The following is an 18,881-nucleotide window of genomic DNA, read 5'->3' as shown; positions in this document are numbered from 1 at the left end:
GTCTTGATATGCAGATTGTTTTTCACCATCTTTGGGAAGTCGTTGCTCATTGTTTTTTTTTTTTTTTTTTTTGTTGCTGTTGTTTTGGTACTAGGGATTGAACCCAGGAACCCTTAACCACTGAACCACATCCCCAGCCCTTTTTTCTATTTTATATAGAGACAGGGTCTCGCTGAGTGCTTAGGGCCTTGCTAAGTTGCTGAGGCTGGCTTTGAACTCGCCATCCTCCTACCTCAGCCTCCCGAGCTGCTGGCATTATTGTTCTTTCAAACATTATTTCTCTCCCTTTTTCTATCTCTTATTCTTTTGTGACTTTCTTTATGTGTATGTTGGTATGTATGATGATATCCCACAGGTCTTTGAGATACTGCTCATTGTTCTTCATTCTTTTCTTTCTGATTCTGTCCAGATTCTCTCAACTGACTTGTCTTCATGTTTTCTGATTCCCCTGCCAGTTCAAATCTGTCAAACCCTGCTAGGGAAATTTTGTTATACTTTGCAACTCCAAAATTTGCTTCTTTTTGAAAATTTATTTTTTCCTAATTTCTCTATTAATAAATAATATCTATTTGATGTGACACCGTTCCCATATTGTCTTTAAATTCTTTAGCTATAACTTAGTTCTTAGAACACATAATAGCTGATTTAAAGTCTCTTTGATTAGTCAAATATTTAAAAAAATTTTTTTTAGTTGTTGATGGAACTTTATTTTATTCATTTCTTTACATGTGGTGTGGAGAATTGAACCCAGTGCTTCATGCATGAGAGGCAAGTGCTCTTCCACTGAGCCACAACCTCAGTCCAAGTGTTCAGGTTTCCTCAGCAACATTTTCTACTGATTATTCCTCTCTTCACCAATGTATGGGCCATAGTTTTGCTTCTTTGCCTATCTTGTGTTTTTGTTGTCATCAAAAACTGGACTTTTAAAGGCATATAATAGGGTAATTCTAGAAATCACATTCTCCTCTCCATGTTTGTTGTAGTTGTTATTCTTTCTTTTCTGTCTTTCTTAGATGAATTCTGTATAGTCTGTGTTCTTTTTTCCATGTGGCCAGAAACATGTCTACCTTGTCAGTTAACGAATGGAAAGATTTCTAGATGGAAAGGATGTCTCCCTGTACTGTGAAGGGCTGTGGTGCATGTTGGGCATGCTCTCAACATCTAGCAGTCAGTTGACAACTCGGTCTTAGTTGTCAATTTCTTTTTCTTTCTTTCTTTCTTTCTTTTTTTTTTTTTTTGGTACTGGGGATTGAACTCAGGGACACTCAACCACTGAGCCACATCCCCAGCCCTATTTTGTATTTTATTTAGAGACAGGGTCTCACTGAGTTGCTTAGGGCCTTGCTTTTGCTGAGGCTGGCTTTGAACTTGTGATCCTCCTGCCTCAGCCTCCCTAGCTGCTGGGATTACAGGCGTGCACCACCATGCCTGGCCCTTAGTTGTCAATTTCTGATTGCACAGAGCCTCAAGGGTAGCCAGAGGTGAGAGGTCAGAGTCTTCGTAGGTCTTCCTGGGATATATTTGCACAGCCCTCAGCATGCACACGGGCCTGCCATTACTGTAGCCTTCTGGATTCCCAGGGATGTGTTGGAACTTTTGAAAGCCCCTCATGGACATCTCAATCTCAGCTTTAATTATTTTTTTTCTTTTCTTTGCTCAGCTTCTGGTTAGCTTCAATTAGTAACACCATAAGCAGGTACAATGTTGAACTGTTTCCAGCAATGTTCTGGGGACAGGGCTGTTGCTGTTTGCAGTCACCCCTGAGTCAGATTGGACTAAGAAAACCAAATGTGAGCTGCCAGTAATTTATAGAATGAGTTTCCTATGGATGGAGATCTTGGTGTATTTTAAAGCTGTTTTGCCCTTCCTGTGGCTGCTAGGCTGCTGGTTTTTAGTCACTATACTTGCATGGTTATTAGTTTTCAAAGCCATCGTGGATTTGAGGAAGTGTGCATGAGATGAGGGAAAGTGCAAATGCTACAAAGCTCGCTCTTCTGAGATGCGGTTATTTTTCTGGAATAAATTCACCTTGGATTGTTGCAGTTTGTAGTGCTCTATGTGTAGAAGACAGGAAATCATTGGGTTTGTTGTGAGAAGATAAAAGAGTAAAAGGATAGAGGCAAAAATTGACCTAATTAGAACAATACTTTATTTGGCTTTCAGAGGTATAATTATGAAGATTATTTTAATACATATAAAAAAAAGGAAAATAAAAGATTTTTTTTTTAAAGCAACCTCCTTTTCCCTAAATTTTAACAATTCCTTTCTAAGACTCAGGTTCAAAAGCTGGTTCTTCCTCATACTATAACTTGAATAAAGGATGTAAATTCTCAGAGTTGGCTTCCTCAATTGTAAAATGGACGTAATGTTTGACAGCATCGTTGTGGAGAAGGGAAGTAAGATCACATAGGTGTGAAAATGCTTTATGAAACAGTGAAGTTCCTGCTTAGCATATGCACGAGAGGTTAAGTTGTGGGGTTTTGGAGACAGTATGCAGATGTTGCAGTATGTAACTAGAGCATTTGGCATAGAAATATATATATATAATATATATATATATATAAAAAGAGCAAACTTCACAATTTTCTCTATGTAAATTTCTTTGTATAAGTTGATTTACCTTTTAAAATTTAGTTTAAATAGTTCAAAAGTCAAAACAATAAAAAAGGACATGTCAAGCCTACCGCCTCTGCCCTTTCCACCTTGCTTCCTCATCCTGCTCTTCATGGAGGAAACCCTTTTGTTTCCTGCCAATATTCTTATCCAAATGTGAGAAAATATGAATATGCATCCTCTAAATGCTATCTTACTTGCAATGCCATTGTAAATTCTGGCACATTTTGTGAGTCATCAATGGCCAAGAAGTCAATGGGTCAGTTACACAGCAATCACTAGGCTAGGGTTCAAATCTAGGCTTGCTAACAATTACCTTTCTGCCCAGTGAACTATGAAGTAGGGTAAGTCTTCCAGGAAACTGTATAGTGCAGTATTCTTTAAAATATCTACCTTGCAGATTGGTGGACCAGACAGTACCCGACTGACTTCTCGTTTGGGGAACCAGTATGTCAATATCATGAACATGCTTCTTTTTACACTCCCTGGAACTCCCATAACTTACTACGGAGAAGAAATAGGAATGGGAAATATTTTAGCCACAGATCTCAACGAAAACTATGATGCTGTAAGTTTAATACAATTTAATCATACACCAGAGCTGTAAAATCAAATCCTAGTTCTTTTGCCAAATCAGAGATTTTTTCCTATTCCATTGCTGCAAGTCAGTTACTTTGCTTTTTTTTCTTACTGTTTTTTACTGTAAGAATCATGAGCTTTCTTGATCAAAAACGTATTAAAAATGGTTTTATAAGCCATACAATTAAATTTGTTGGGCAGAGTCAAGAAGTCTGTATTTTAAAAAAATATTTTGGTACTGGGGATTGAACCCAGTGGTTTTAACCTCTGAGCCACACCCCACCCCTTTTTACTTTTTGAAATGGGGTCTCACTAAGTTGCTTAGGGTCTCACTAAATTGCTGAGGCTGGCCTCAAACTTGTGATACTCCTGCCTCAGCCTCCTGAGTCACTAGGATTACAGGCATGCACCACCACGCCTGGCAAGGAATCTGCATTTTAAAGACGTTTTCCAGCAGGATCTTAGGCACACCAGAATTTGAGACCGGTGGCTTTCTCTGCAATATTATTCATTTCCCTTTACCTGAAACATGGAGAGCTGGGAGTATTTCTTCAACCTTTACTCAACCTGCAAATCTCATGACTGTCGCACAGCCTTATGTTCTCAATGTTTAATCCAGAGCCACACAGTTAGCTTTTCTTTGAGGCTCAGGCTCTCCTAATTGTGTTGCTGGGTGGATGACCGATGCTGAACCTTTAATTTGTATGAGTTTTCCTAATACTTGGTTAAGGTGAAACATTTTCTCTGTCAGCTTCTCAATTTGTTTTTGCTCATATGCAATAACCAGTTTGGATAAATGAGTAGGATAGAATTCAGGCTTGCTTATACCTGCCGGTGTTCTTGAATTTGCCATAACTTTACCACAGAGAACACAGCACATTTTAAAATCCCAAAATTACTCAGTTTTCTGAAAAAGCAGCAAAGATTCTAAGCATATTAAAGTTCATTTATTATGGTCTATTCAAACTCAAGCTATTAGCTATTTTCCAATTAGGAGTCTAAAACTGGTGTACATATTGAATGTTAAGGCTTTTTCATCATGAATAATGAATGTACACATTAGCTAAAAACTACAGGGAAGTAAGTATTTATTAAGTAAATCAGGAAGGACCAAAGTATCTTTCACTTAATAACATTGCTTTCTCTTTCTGGTCTCTTGACACAGAATACCCTTCTCTCAAAGTCACCAATGCAGTGGGACAACAGTTCAAATGCTGGGTTTTCTGAAGGCAATCGCACCTGGTTACCCACCAATTCAGATTACCATGTTGTGAATGTTGAGGTGAGTATCAGTGGAAATCTGCTGATTCTAGAAACAAGAAGTGAGTTTCTGTACTGACAACACAGTCACCCAGTGAGTCTAAAACCTTAACTAATAGTCTATATCTGTCAGGGACTTCCCTTGCAGTTTTCAGTTTGCAAGGAGTTTGCAAATCATATTTTTGTAAAAATCCAAACTGGTGAATCTGAAGAATCATTCACAACATAAAGCTCTTCATCGGAATGACTTTTACTGAGACCTTTGAGCTCTGAGAAAATTTTATAGAAGTCTTTCAGCAAGCCCAGCTCTCCTTTTTCCTCCCTGTCTTCCAAAGGCAGGGAGGGAGGTCGATGGGCAGGCAGAAGATAGTCAATGAGTTCTGGTTAATATGGATCTGAGAGCAAGGCTTTTACTTGCAGAAGCAGAAGAAGCGTGTAACCCCTGGAACAGCTATTCTGGGAAAGTATATTATTTGGCTTTTGCCTAGATTTTTTTCTGTTCTCACAGCACTGGTGTCATGCGCTAGTGAAAAACTTCACTGGGAAACGATCTTAACTGATTTAGGTGAAGATAGATTATAGGCATAACATAAGGATACCTAACACATTTACAGTTCTCTAAGAAATCTGAAGAAACTCCTTGGTTTATTCTGATACAGAACTCATCATATGACCTTCTGTATCCACAAATGACCATTCCAAGTACCACCAATGATTCCTATATACATTGTGTTCCTTTATATCTTTAATGCAGTGTCTCTTTATTTTATTATGTCCCAAATGTTCCCATAGACCAATATGTAAGAATACCTACATAAAATGCACACCAGCAAAGATGAAAAAAAAAAAAAAAGTAAAAACAAGTTAAAACAATGATCCCCTCCCCCCATCAGATTAGTGGTCATGAAGAATGATCATGAGTGATGCTGGGAGGGACGCTAACTCCTAACTTCAGGCAATGGCATTTTAATAAAATGTTTATCCATAACAGATCTAGAAAAGAATGATACCTAACGGAGAGAATATACTTTCTAAATGAAGGTGAAGTTAGCATTACAGAGCATATGAATGTAGAAACTGGAATCTAAACTACAAAGGAGAATTTGAGCAGAGCAAAGCTTAAAATAGCGACAAACTTCTACAAGGTCAGCAGGAGGAAAAAAAGGACAAGAAGGCCTAATTCTGGGGCCGTTCCCTAGTTTACTGTGGAAATTTCCCAGAAATGAGAGCACTCCCCCCTCTGCAAAACTGAAAATAGACTACCTGATAAAAGGACTAAGAGTTGAACTGGCCTCAGACATTTCAACTGGATACTAAAACACATTAGAATTTTATTTTGAAAATTGTAGTGGAAACTTAATTCTAAGCCTAGAATCCTTTATTAGTTTGATACTCAAACTATCATTTAACAGTAAGATTAAAACAGAGATGGAAAAGACAGGACCCAGAATTTAACATGTTTAGCCAATTTCTCAAAGAATAATCAGAGGACTCTAGCAAAACAAAAATGAGCCTAAAGGGAGACCCATGTACAAAAAGTAGGAAAGGAACTAACAAAACTTAAGGATAATTTTTGAAGCATAATGTAAAATAACATTCTAGAAAAAAATTCTGAGTGGCTTTTTTCTATATGGGGACTGGTGGAGATGAGTGGAAAAAGAGCAGGTACGTGAAAGCAGGCTAATGTGTACAGAGGATGGAAAAAAGAGTACCTCTGGATTCAGCCACTCGGGAGCCCTTAACCCTCACGATCATTGAAATTAAACAATTAAAAATTCAGTTCCTAAGTCATATTAATACATTGGGTGCTCAACAGCTAGCTAGTGACTACCACACGGGGTGGTACAGATATAGAACATTTCCAACACTAGCCAGTATTTTTCTAAATGTTGAGAAGAGCTTACATATTAAAAGACAAAAATAGTAAGAAAAAATCCACATATAAAAGACATAGCTAAAACAAAGGATGCAGAAAAAATTTAAAAGACACAGTAGGCAAATAGTAACAGAAAGCAAGCTTTCAACTTAGCTGTCAAAACAACAAGCCGGGCATGGTGACACATGTCTATAATCCCAGTGACTCAGAGGATGCTGAGGCATGAGGATTCCAAGCTCTGAGACCAGCTCAGCAATTCAGCAAGGGCCCAAGCAACTTAGTGGGACCCTGTCTCAAAATAAAAAATAAAAAGGGCAGGAGATGTGGCTCAGTGGTTAAGTGCCCCTGGGTTCAATCTCTAGTACCAAATAAACAAACAAAACAAAACAAAAAAACCCAAAAATATATTTTTTGACCTAATCTTTCTATTCTTGGGTATCTGTATCTCATATGCAAGGGTCTTTGCTAAAGTACTGTTTGTAATAGCAGAAGACTCTAGAATGATTTAAATATTTTATTAATAGAAAACCAATTCAATCAATTATGGGACTAATATGTTGCTTTTAATATGAATGAGAATATGAGAATAGTTGTACTGTATTAAATAATAAAAAACAGTCTAGAAGGTAACATGCTACCATTTGTGTAAGAAAAAATGTCAGGCTGGGGTTGTGGCTCAGTGGCAAAGCGCTTGCCTACCAGGTTCACACTGGGTTTGCTCCTTGGCACCACATAAAAATAAATAAGTAAAATGAAGGTATTGTGTCCATCAACAACTAAAGAAATATTAAAAAAAAAAAAAAAGAAGAGTCTACCTATGTTTGCATAGGCACAGAATTATTTCATATGATGTATAAAAAGAGGGAACACACAGCTGATAGTGTCTGGGAGAGGAGCTGGGAAGCTAGGCAAAGACAGAAGAAAACCTTTTCATTGTACACATTGTTCTTGTAATTGAATTTTACACTGTGCATACATTTGTCTAGTCAAAAAATGAAGTTATAAAAAGCAGGTTTGGAGATATTTAATAGCAGACAAAATAGAATTCAATATGAAAAGCATCATGAGACAAAGGCAATCAATTTTCAAAGATTGAAAAACAATAACAGTCCACTAAAAATCATGAATCTTTATGTAACAATAGCTTCAAAATATATAAAACAAATACTCTGAGAAATGCAAAGAGAAACTGACAAATCCGTTATAAGAAGAGATTTCAAATTAGACAAAAATAACAGCTAACACTGAGCACTTCTTATGTGAGCAGCACTGAACTATGTGCTTTTCATGCATTACCTAGGCTACAGAAAATGTTAGTAATAAGTTTGACAAGTCGTACACATGTACCATAAATATTTTGTACCTGATAAACAAAAAATACACTTTTTCTTCAAACACCCATGAGACATTCATTTAAGACACATATTAATCACCCACCCCTGAACAACAACAACAACAACAATAATAATAACCACCACCACCCCAGAAAACATGGCTGGCAAGAGTACAATGAAATGAACATTGTTGATTTGGCAACAGCTCTTATGAAGAATAATTTGGCATTATGCATCAGATGTCCATACTCTTTGACGTAGTAATTATCTTTCTGGTAATCTATCCTAAATAAATATCCCTAAAAGATGGGGGAGGGGAATGAAATTATACAATAATGTTAGAAATGTAAACATTAAAATGACATTTATGGAGGTTACATAATAGAAAAATGCTTAAAATGTTAAAGGGGGGAAAAAACAATATAAACGTATTAAATTATGTATGTTTTATATAGTTGTAAAATAAACCCAAATCTTTAATGGACTTATACTGCCTTTTATGGTTTAAAAAAAACTCTACAATACCTAACTTTCACTTTAGGCAGATTTGTGTGTTTTGTGTGTATTTGTAATTTTCTGTTTTATCAATCATTAGCTATGCAAGAAACACATCTGCTGAAGTTACATGATCTCTGCACAATAGCAACTTACATGATTCCAACAAAAGGGGACAAATAAGTCCAAATTCATCAGAAATTCTGAGTCCATTGCCTTGATGGCTTTTTTTTTCTCCTAGGCATTTGGCAGTTATGATACAGCCTAGAGTAATTTCATGTAGGCAAGTTAACTAGGGTTAACTTAGATACAGACATTGTTTGAGAATCGAGTGCAGTCAGTTTGTTTCTGCAGCAGTTCCAAGATGGAGCAGAGCAGTGGCTCCTAGTTGGGCTCAAAACCTGAATTTTGCAATTTCTATTCGTTTTTATATAAACTATTCTTATCTACTTATTAATGCTTATATTGGCAGTTATTTTAAGGGGAAAAATGGAAGCAAGCTTTGGGGGAAATAACTCATTAGATAATAAAATATTAAAAAAATTTCTTATAATCAACCATTTATGTAAATGTTCTTTTAAAAAATAGGTCCAAAAGACTCAGCCCAGTTCGACTTTGAAATTATATCAAGATTTAAGTCTACTCCATTCCAATGAGTTGCTCCTGAGCAGGGGCTGGTTTTGCCTTGTGAGGAATGACAGCCACTCTGTCGTGTACACAAGAGAGCTGGATGGCATAGACAGAGTCTTTATTGTGATTCTGAATTTTGGAGAATCAACACAGTTAAATCTACAGGAAACGATTTCAGGTCTTCCTACAAGACTGAGAATAAAATTAAGTACCAATTCTGCCTCCAAAGGCAGTGAAGTTGAAACACGTGGCATTTTTCTGGAGAAGGGAGATGGCATCATCCTGGAACACAACATGAAGAACCTCCTTCATCACCAAACCGCTTTCAGAGATAAATGCTTTGTTTCCAATCGAGCATGCTATTCCAGTGCATTAGACATACTGCACAGCTTATGTTAGGAACCTCTATGAAAGAGATGGTGACACTGGTATTTGGTTGTTGGAACTTCATGTACAGTATGCTGCAGGGGTAAACTTCATGAACAGTCATTAATTCTTAGATATTTCAGTAGCTTGAATGTAACTGCTTTAGGAAGGATCCTCAAAGGTTTGAAATAAAATGTTTAAATGAAAATTTTTGCTCGTAGGAACATTTAACTTTATTGAGATAACACCGATAAGCGATGTTCAGAACATGTAGGACCCAAGATTATTTGAAAGCTGTAAAGCATTTAAATGACAAGAATGTTTATCTTTCTTATTAAATGGTAGACATAGAAACTAGAAGATAGATTCACTGTCCCAATGTCTAAAAATACTCACTAGCAAAGAGGAAGGACATTGATTTGTAAACTGTTCAAAGAAAATCCTAGTAAAACAGACAAGAACAAAGTTGTTCTGACTGGAAGGGAGGCCTGGAATTCCATGGCCTCCAGTCTTTCCCTTGTTCCTTTCTCCATGTTCTTTTAAGGAACGTGATTTAAAAACTACTTTCCCAGGCTAAGGCATGTATGCCAGTGGAAGAGAACAGTACAGCGATTGTAATACAGACTTAGCAAAACTGGATGGAGAAGCGACTTTAAAAAAATTGTCTAGTAACTTAAAATCTCACATTTGCTAATCACCCAATTTGGAAATAAGACTATGAAATATTTCAGTGTGTTTCCAATTCTCAATTGAACGTAATATTTCAGAATTTTAGGTATTTCTTAAGATCCTCGAAAACACTGGTGCTGTCAAGTCCAAGTTCCTCATACAGGAATTTAATCTGGGCTGTAATCTAAAAGAAACACATTTTAAAGTTAGAACTTTGTGGTAAAATTCTAGTGTTGTAATCCTTTCTTTGTTTATCCATCTTCACCTAACCCTGAAGCCAGTAATTTATGACAGAAGTATTTCTATTTGGGATGGAGACAGAAGCTTCCAAGAATCTAGATTCAATTACCTTCTTTAACAAGAGTTTCCTCATCAAGTACACGAGAGAATCTTTTCTCTTGCTTGACCCTTTCTCCCCTCCTGGGTCTCAGCTACAGACCTGACATCTGTTTTTTTTTTTTAAATATATTTTTTGTAGATGGACATAATACCTTTATTTTATTTTTATGTGGTACTGAGGATCGAACCCAAGGCCTCATGCATGTTAGGCGAGTGCACTACTTCTGAGCCACAACTCCAACCCAGACCTGACATTTGTGAAGCAACTCTGTCACAAACCCTGCTATAACACTGATACAACCATCTTTCTGTGGTCAACTGAGAACATACCTTTTTGTGAGAATCTTCAATCACATGATTCCCTCCGGGCTGAATATCTAAAATAATATTGGGAGCCTGATAGCCTGAAAGAGTTAACATATAAAGCAATTAGGAAGTCTTTGGAAGATTGAGACCCATGTCTTTCTTTCCTTTTGTTTTTTGGTACCAGGGATTAAACCCAGGTACATGAAGTTACAACACAACCAAATACCAGTGTCACTACTACTACTGAGCCACATCCCTAGTCCTTTTGCTTATTTTTTTAGAGTCAGGGTCTTGGTAAGTTGCTTAGGGCCTCACTAAGTTGCTGAGGCTGGCTTTGAACTCACGATCCACTTGCCTCAGCCTCCCAAGTCACCAGGATTACAGGTGTGTGCCATCGTACCTTGTGAGACCATTTCTTCTCTTTCCTTCTGAGTACTTTATTCAAATAAAGGAATAAGGCGAAGGCAAAGGAATAAGGCAAAGGAATAAGGGTGAAACCACTATAACCACCACCAAAGAAAGGGAGGGGCGAGCAGCAGAAGACAAGTTTCTAAACTAGGGAAAGTGGGAAGAGGCCCAGTGGCTGAGGAAGCTAGATGGAGCAAGATGTGACTATGGAGGGAGTCACCAGCTCTGTTGGAGTCGGAAAGACTCTGACTTGTAGGTAGGTCCTCTTGGCATGTCTTGGCATGCAATTTCAAGGCAAAAAGGAAAAGTTCTTATTTAATTAAAGTGAAAAGAACCCTCTAGAAGAAACTAAGCAGCTAGTTTGGGCAATGAAGCTCCAAAGCAAAACCCTCAAAATCTGTCTTTCAGGGATTCCCAGGAATGATATCTCAATAAATATCTTTAAATGAATAAATGATTGCATGAGAGTACATCTCCAAGTTACAGTTGATATTTAAATTTGCTTTTTCTTTGTGTCCTTTGAAAGAGGTGAGGTGGTTATAGTTTTATATACTTTCACTGTGTAATCAATAGAAAAAAATTATTTGTCCTCAATCATGGTCTGATGATTTGGTTTGAAGCTTGAAATGTATTACTCCGAGCTGTATGCTGAGGGTTCTAGCCCATCAGCCACATTCCCAGTTCCTGGAGGTCTCCTACCTTCACCTGTGTCCTTAGCATGCTCCATGATGGCTTCCTTCAGTTTCTCAGTATAGTTAACAATTCCTTTTAGAGGTACACGTTCATCATTTTCATAAGCTGTGATGTGAATTGAAGGATAATGCTAAAAGAAAATACATGTATAAAGAGTTTATATTACTCCTTATGGTCTCCTTCCATTACACTGTAAAAAAATAATTACCTCTAATTTTTTCCCCTAAGTGCTAGAGGCTTTTTTCTCATTTGATATTCTTGAGTGAGTTTACTTGTTACCTAGTTTATTCTTATTTAAAAAGAGCATGACTTCATCTCTAGTAATTAATTTATAGTTTTCCTGAAGTATTAAACTGAAACAGACAGCATGCACATAATGGTGCTGAAAGATGTTTGGGTATCACAGTAGAAACATCTAAAACCACTACCTACTCCTGCCTCATCACAGTTAAGCATCCCTTTATCTTCTCTGTTGCTTCAGGACAGGATATCACAACTACATTTTCCCTACCTGAGGTTTAATATTTTGATAAGGGCAGTAACGTTTTATGTAGTTCTTGTGTTTTTCATCAGATGAGGGATTCCCCCACTCTTCTAGTTCTTCTAATGTCAGAGGAAGTGTAGTGTCCATCATGGTGTTGAGAACATCCAAGAAAGGTGCCTAATAAAAAAAGTCAAAGAAACTTATACTTCATCTATGAATTTGGCAACACAAGTTTCAGAAAAATATTACTTTCTAAATAAATATACTGATATAAGAGAATACATGTCAAGAAGTCATCGGATTCCTAGAAAATCTGAAAAATATTCAAGGTAAGAGAAAAAACCACCACTGGCTCTTAACCAGAGTAAAAACATTAAATAAAATGAGGCTGCTTTTTTTCCCCTCTGGCCTTATAGCCTTACACTCTTTGGTTTAGACGCTTTTTAGCTTTTTCTCATATTACCAGTAACCACGTCTAGTGGGCTCACCTATAATTCTTTTTGGCTGCTGAGTCTCTGAATGCTTTTTCTGCATTTGGAAAATTGTCAGCCTTACCAGACACAGCCTGTCTCTCACTGTAGAGATCTTTCTATCTTTCCCTGAAGCTTAAGAGTAGTCAACAATCTAGGTGTCACATCAGACACATGTGCTCCAGACTCTGGATGGAAAGTCAGTGATTCAAGGAAGTACTGATCATGGAGAATTTCTTTATAAAAGTGTGACATTGTCTCCAGTTTGTAGAAGTGGTACTGTTAGCAGAGGTGATTTGTGCTCAGCAGTGGCAATAGTGGTAGCTTTGCTGGGCCAGTTCTGTATTTGCCTGGCAGCCTCTAACACTGGTTCTGAATGCACATCTTATCTAAGACCATTTAATAAAATCCCTTTCTGCTTAAATAAGGGTTTTGCTGCTTTTATTAAGAACTCTGAATCATTCATGAACCCCTATTGGTGGATATTTTAGGCTGTCTCTTCACTATGATAAGCAACATGGGAATAAATACCCATACACATATATTTCTAATATCTAAAAATAAAGGTAGTACCATTTTCTTTATATTGTAAATTATTCTGGTATTTCTATCTTTGTGGCTTAGCCTGGCATCCTGCAACTTAGTATTTCTGTATTTTTTTAAACAGATTTATAGGGCTGGGAGTGTAGTGTAGTTCAGTTGTACAGCACTTCCTAATGTGCCTGTGGCCCTGGGTTTGATCCCCAGCAATGCCAAAAAGAAAAAAAGAACCTTTAAAATAGATTTATGGATTAGGGCTATTTAAAACTTATTTACTTACTATAAGCCCACAGTGTATATACCTCTCCCTCAATACAACACTGAAAAACCCTGAAAATAATTTAATTTCTCCATTCCAGTCATTATTTTCCAGAGTAACTAGAAAGCAAGAGAATGACAGGTGAAACCAAATAGCTATAATATATCTTAATAATTCTGAACACTAGGAAAAGACTGTAGAGCATTTTCAGAACAGAGTATTTCAACTAAAGTATAGGAAAACTACACCTCAAAGACTACTGAGAAAGTAGTATCTAAAAATAGCCCTTAAATTCAGTACTGATGTAATCCCAGCAGCTCAGGATGCTGAGGCAGGAGGACTGTGAGTTCAAAGCCAGCCTCAGCAAAAGCAAGGTGCGAAGCAACTCAGTGAGACCCTGTCTCTACATAAAATACAAAAAAGGGCTGGGAATGTGGCTCAGTGGTTGAGTGCCCCTAAGTTCAACCTGAGGTATCCCTTTTCTATCCTCCCTGCAAAATTCAGTACTGAAATGTTGATGGGCAGTAGTGTCAAACTGACTAGGAGTCACAGAATGCATAGCACTCTGTCATAGATGCCCCACCCAACTTGTGGAACTGTGAGGCATATATGCTTCATCTTTTCCCCACAAATTCAAAATACTCTGACAAAGAGAAAATGGTCAATGGGAATAGCCATTAACCTTTCAGTGGAATCCTCAAAAATTAGTAAAGAACACTATCAGAGAATAATATGTACAGAGTAAACAGATTAAAATTATTTTAGAAGTTCTCCTAGAGCTACAATTTTGTTTAAACTTAAACTGTGTTACATTCTTAGGCTGTGGTAAAACCATAACAGGAAATTTTTTCTTAGAACAGTCTATGATTCAGGCCTGCATTTTGTAAGCAGAGTATACTTACCTCCAAAGTCACAGCTCTCAGGAGCTCTGGATTAGAATTACACAATGCTCCCACAAGCACCCCTCCAGCACTGAAAGCAGTCAGGGTTGTTAGACTTGGCTGAGAAAAGCCTTGGCCATGAAGCGTCTTAATGCAAGCCTCTAAGTCAGCAAGGCCATTGAGTTTTTTAGTTAGCCGGCCATCAGCATGCCACTGGAGGCCTAACTCACCACCACCTCTGAAATTAAAGGGCAAAAAAGTTTTAGTAGAAAAAAAAATGATACAGATTTAGGTAGAGGTCAGCAAACTATGGTTGGAAGTCTGTTTTTTTTTTTTTAATGGATCTCCAGCTAAGAACTATTTCTACATTTTTAAAGGCTATGGAGAAAACAAGAAGGAATATCAACACAGACTGTGGCCTAAAAAGCCTAAAATGTTTACTATCTAGGTTTTTTTTAAATGTGTGTGGTTCTGGGGATCAAACTCAGGAACCTGGTCATGCTCTACACTGAGCTACATTCCCAGGCCACTACCTAGTTCTTCAGAGAAAAACATTGCTAACCCCTAATATGGACAACAAAAGATTGATCCAATAAATAAGTTTTGAGTGCCTCCCTACTACTTATCAGAGATTGTCTAAGTGTCTGCTAACCTTAAAAATATAAACAAGAAAATATTCCTGTGGAGATCAGAATTTTGTAAAGAAAGAAAAGTTACAAAGCATTGTGGTCACTGCTGTAACAGTGTACTCAGGTATCAAAGAGCAGAGGAAAGAACGTCCGCCTTTCAGATTAGGAGTACTATGAAGGAAGAATATGAGTTTCTAGAAAGGCAAGGAAATGCCTCAAGACAGATAAGATGCAACATGTAGAAGGGCAAGGAGGTAGCAGAGCATTTATTTTGAAAGGACATGATGATAGATGCCACTAGAGGTGAGCCAAATCATTGAGAGCATTAAACTGAGCAATTTGGATTTTGTCCTGGAGATGGAGAAATGGGAAGGATTTTTAGCAGAAACAAAATTATATCTGTGTTGGGCAGGTGGTATATGCTTGTACTCCCAGTGACTCGGGAGGCTGAAGCAGGAGGATTACAAGCTCAAGGCCAGCTGCAGCATGTTGGCAAGGTCTTAATGAACTTGGCAAGCTCTGTCTCTAAATAAATAAATAGATAAATACATAGGACTGGGCATGGTGGCACTTGCCTGTAATCCCAGTGGCTAGGGAGGTTGAGGCAGGAGGATCGTGAGTTTAACGTCAGCCTCAGCAAAAGTGAGGTGCTAAGCAACAGAGTGAGACCCTGTCTCTAAATAAAATACAAAATAGGGCTGGGGATGTGGCTCAGTGATTAAGTGTTCCTGGGTTCAATCATCCCTATACCAAAACAAAAAAACCCATATATATGTGTCTCTATATATGTAGAGATACGTATATATAGATATGTATATATATTTTTGTGTCTTGAATATAGCTAAAATAAAATGGAAGTTAGGCTGGAAAAAAATTGAGTCTGGTATACAGGCTATTTAAGAAAAACCTAAACTCAGGAGAATCAGATGGAAATAATAATGTAACCAAGTATAGAGACTGATATCCTAAAAGTATATCTTTTTGCTCTTTGGATCAACTAACCTATTACTGAATCAAGTTCTACCAGCACAGGTTTTAGGAATACTTATAACCAATAGTACGAATGAGAAAATAAGTTTTGATCCCCAATGTATTGTTATTTTAGATATGTTGCCATGTTTTGGAACTCAGATGCTAGGTGTGCTAACTCACCTAACATGGCAATAGGCTAAAATCCATCCATCATCTACCAAGACCCGCCTCTCAGGTCTGAAATTCATTTTCAAATCCATTCCATAAGCTCCATATACATGTACCAAGAGGGGTTTCTTCTGTAAATCCTCAGAGTCCGTTTTGTGGAAAATAGTCATTGGCACTAATTTTCCATTCTGGAAATAAAGAACAACTATATATGTAAAGAAGAGTTTTTTTAAAACAATATTTATTACCCCTACTTTAAAATAAGTTGAGGTGTACTTTCACCTTCTCATATGCTATTTATTGATGTTGAATATAAAATTTATTTAAAAAAAAGTTATGATCTCTAAAACCACATCATAGTTCTTGGTTTCAATAGCCTGACTTACTGTATTAACCAGAAAAGAGCAGCAAGACTGGTTTCAAAACATTTTATTAAACATAGCTTTCTATAACAGTAAAGTGACTTTTAAAAAGAGTTCCTTATTACTTAGTATTACTGTAATTTATTTCTTTCAGAGCAAGCCAAAATACCTATTTAGTTTGCAAACCAGTACAGAAGTCTTCCTGTGCCTAAGGAATTTCTCATCTTTGTATATTTAAAAATATAGTGACTAAAAAGTCTTATCAATTTTCCATTCTTTATAATTCTAAAGTACTAGAACTAACACTACTGACAGCCACCCACACATCCTCTTCAAATCCCTATTTAACTTTATTTAAAAAAAAAGGTTTAAAGTGCTTAAAGTAAGTATCATAAAATTTAACAATTAAGTTGCTTTCAGATCATCTAATATTCTCCTATGTAGCTCAAACTCATCAACAACCCGTTGACCAAAACCCTCTGGGCAGAAATAATACAAATAATGGAACTACTTTTGATCTACCTCATAAAAAAAGGGTGGAGAAGGGCTGGGTTGGTAGAGCACTTGCCTAGCATGTGTAAGGCACCAGGGTTCATCCATATAAAAAATAAATAAAGGTGTAAAAAAGGAATAGATAAAATAATTGCCCTATTGAAGTGCGGTGTATTGTATTTGACAGAAGGAAAAAAAAGGGTGAAGAAGTTGCTTCTCAATCTGCTTAAAGAAGTGAATAGAAAAGCACAAATTTACATATGGAAAATAACAAAAAAAAGTTACTTTCCCTGTTTTTCACCTTGATTTTGAAAACTTCAGTGTAGGGCAATAGATGGAGTGTCATCGAATTGGCAGGAAATCTTATTCTTTTCACACTACTATTCACTTGTGACAGCATAAGTGAATTTACTATGTTCAGTAAGATTAATTCTTATAAATCTCCCTTTGTGTGTATGTGTTGCTGGGAATTGAACCCAAGGCCTTACAAATGCTAGGCAAGTGCTCTACCACTGAGCTGAGCTATATCCCTAGCTGTATTATAAACTTTTTTTTTTTGGTACCAGGGATTGAACTCAGGGGCATTTAACTACTGAGTCATATTTCCAGCCCTTGAGTTGCTTGGCACCTTGCTAAGTTGCTGAGGCTTGGTCTGAACTCTTGATCCTCCTGCCTCAGACTCCTGAGCTGCTGGGATTACAGGTGTGAGCCACTGTGCCCGGCTGTATTATAAATTTTTTAAAAAAATATTTTTAGTTATAGATGGACACACCTTTATTTTGTTTATTTTTTAATGTGGTGCTGAGGATTGAACCCAATGCCTCACATGTGCTAGGCAAGTGCTCTACCACTGAGCCACAACACCAGCCCATAATAAATCTTGATGTGGACTAATCTGTAAAAAAAAAAAAAAAAAAACCTTGGTCTTTCCATCCCTCTGCCTCTTCCACAACTTCAATTATATAATCAGAAAAAAATTACTGATTGCAACCTTGTGAAGTGATAAAAATAGTAGGTAGTCCTATGATGGGCTGGATTCCAGAGTTAATCAGCAGCACTATGAAATGCCTGTGGAAAGGAATGGTACCTTCCATTTAGCACTGCTTTTCCCCTATGCCTGAAGAAACCCTTGACTATGAGAATTCAGGTTAACTCTTTATTTATTCTGTCTGGGATAATTCACAACTTTTTGGTAGACTGGTTTATAATCTCATGTTTGTAAAACTAAAAAAACTTAAAAAGTATGTATCTTGATAACAAACCAACCAACCAAAAAAACAACTGAAGGCATTTAACTATATGATTAACAGCAATTTTTTCTAAGAGGAGCAGCAAATTGGACTGAAAAGTAGTAATTCAAACACTGTACATTCTGTATTTTGCATTTATTCTAACAATGTTTTGCTTTTGCAATTTGAAAATAAGATTAGTATTTGCCTAAAGACATTAAAACAATGGGTTAAAGAAAAAATTCATAAGGAAAAAAAAAGTGTTGCAATTTATTCTTTGTACACATGAAACTACTTAAAACGTGATATGCTAAGGTTTGAAAATTCCTTAAATTCAAAATTAATTTATAATTTTTCTTCCTATTTGCATCAATTTATAAATTCTGTATGATGCCTACACCTGGAATATGGATATTTGTTATTTCCTTTTTTTCTCCTTGTGGTACTACGGGTTGAACCCAAGGCATTCTATCATTGAGCTACCTCCCCAGGCTCAGGGTCTTGTTATATTGCCACAGTTGGCCTCAACCTTGCCATCATCTAGCTTCAACCTGATTAGCTGGGATTATAGGAATGTGCTGCCCTGTTTCTTATTTTTTTAAATTTCTTATCTCTCTCTAATGCTCTATTAATCTTCTTTTCTCTATGTTGGCCTTACTATCCTCCTTAATACTTCTTTTTGTGTGTGATATTGGGGAATGAACCCAGGGAGTGCTATGCCACGGGTCTACATCTCCAATTCTTTTTATATTTAACTTTGAGACAGAATCTTGCTAACTTGCTTAGGTTGGCTTTGAACTTGTGACCCTCCTGCCTCAGCCTCCTGA

The 18,881-nt window shown here is 36.9% G+C and overlaps 2 protein-coding genes across 6 annotated transcripts in view; one reads left to right on the top strand and one right to left on the bottom strand.

Moving 5' to 3' along the window:
- Window positions 1-10,212, top strand: part of Slc3a1 (solute carrier family 3 member 1) — a 36,883-nt gene extending 26,671 nt beyond the window's left edge. The window contains exons 8-10 of the mRNA XM_047522766.1: window positions 3,014-3,181; window positions 4,358-4,474; window positions 8,746-10,212. Of these exons, the coding sequence (XP_047378722.1) occupies window positions 3,014-3,181; window positions 4,358-4,474; window positions 8,746-9,186 (726 nt within the window). The 3' untranslated portion in view covers window positions 9,187-10,212. The remainder of the gene's footprint in view (window positions 1-3,013; window positions 3,182-4,357; window positions 4,475-8,745) is intronic.
- The window catches only part of Prepl (prolyl endopeptidase like), a 37,212-nt gene continuing 25,667 nt past the window's right edge, over window positions 7,337-18,881 (bottom strand). For all 5 annotated transcript variants that reach the window (XM_047522760.1, XM_047522759.1, XM_047522762.1 and 2 more), the window contains 6 exons: window positions 15,984-16,159; window positions 14,224-14,440; window positions 12,080-12,229; window positions 11,575-11,698; window positions 10,492-10,565; window positions 7,337-10,006 (listed from right to left, as the gene is read on the bottom strand). In XM_047522760.1, the coding sequence (XP_047378716.1) occupies window positions 9,917-10,006; window positions 10,492-10,565; window positions 11,575-11,698; window positions 12,080-12,229; window positions 14,224-14,440; window positions 15,984-16,159 (831 nt within the window). In that variant the 3' untranslated portion in view covers window positions 7,337-9,916. The remainder of the gene's footprint in view (window positions 10,007-10,491; window positions 10,566-11,574; window positions 11,699-12,079; window positions 12,230-14,223; window positions 14,441-15,983; window positions 16,160-18,881) is intronic.

Source organism: Sciurus carolinensis, chromosome 13 (genome assembly GCF_902686445.1).
Source record: "Sciurus carolinensis chromosome 13, mSciCar1.2, whole genome shotgun sequence".
NCBI classification, from domain to species: Eukaryota; Metazoa; Chordata; class Mammalia; order Rodentia; family Sciuridae; genus Sciurus; species Sciurus carolinensis.
Note: the sequence above shows the minus strand (reverse complement) of the source record. Positions and strands in the feature narration are given on the sequence as shown.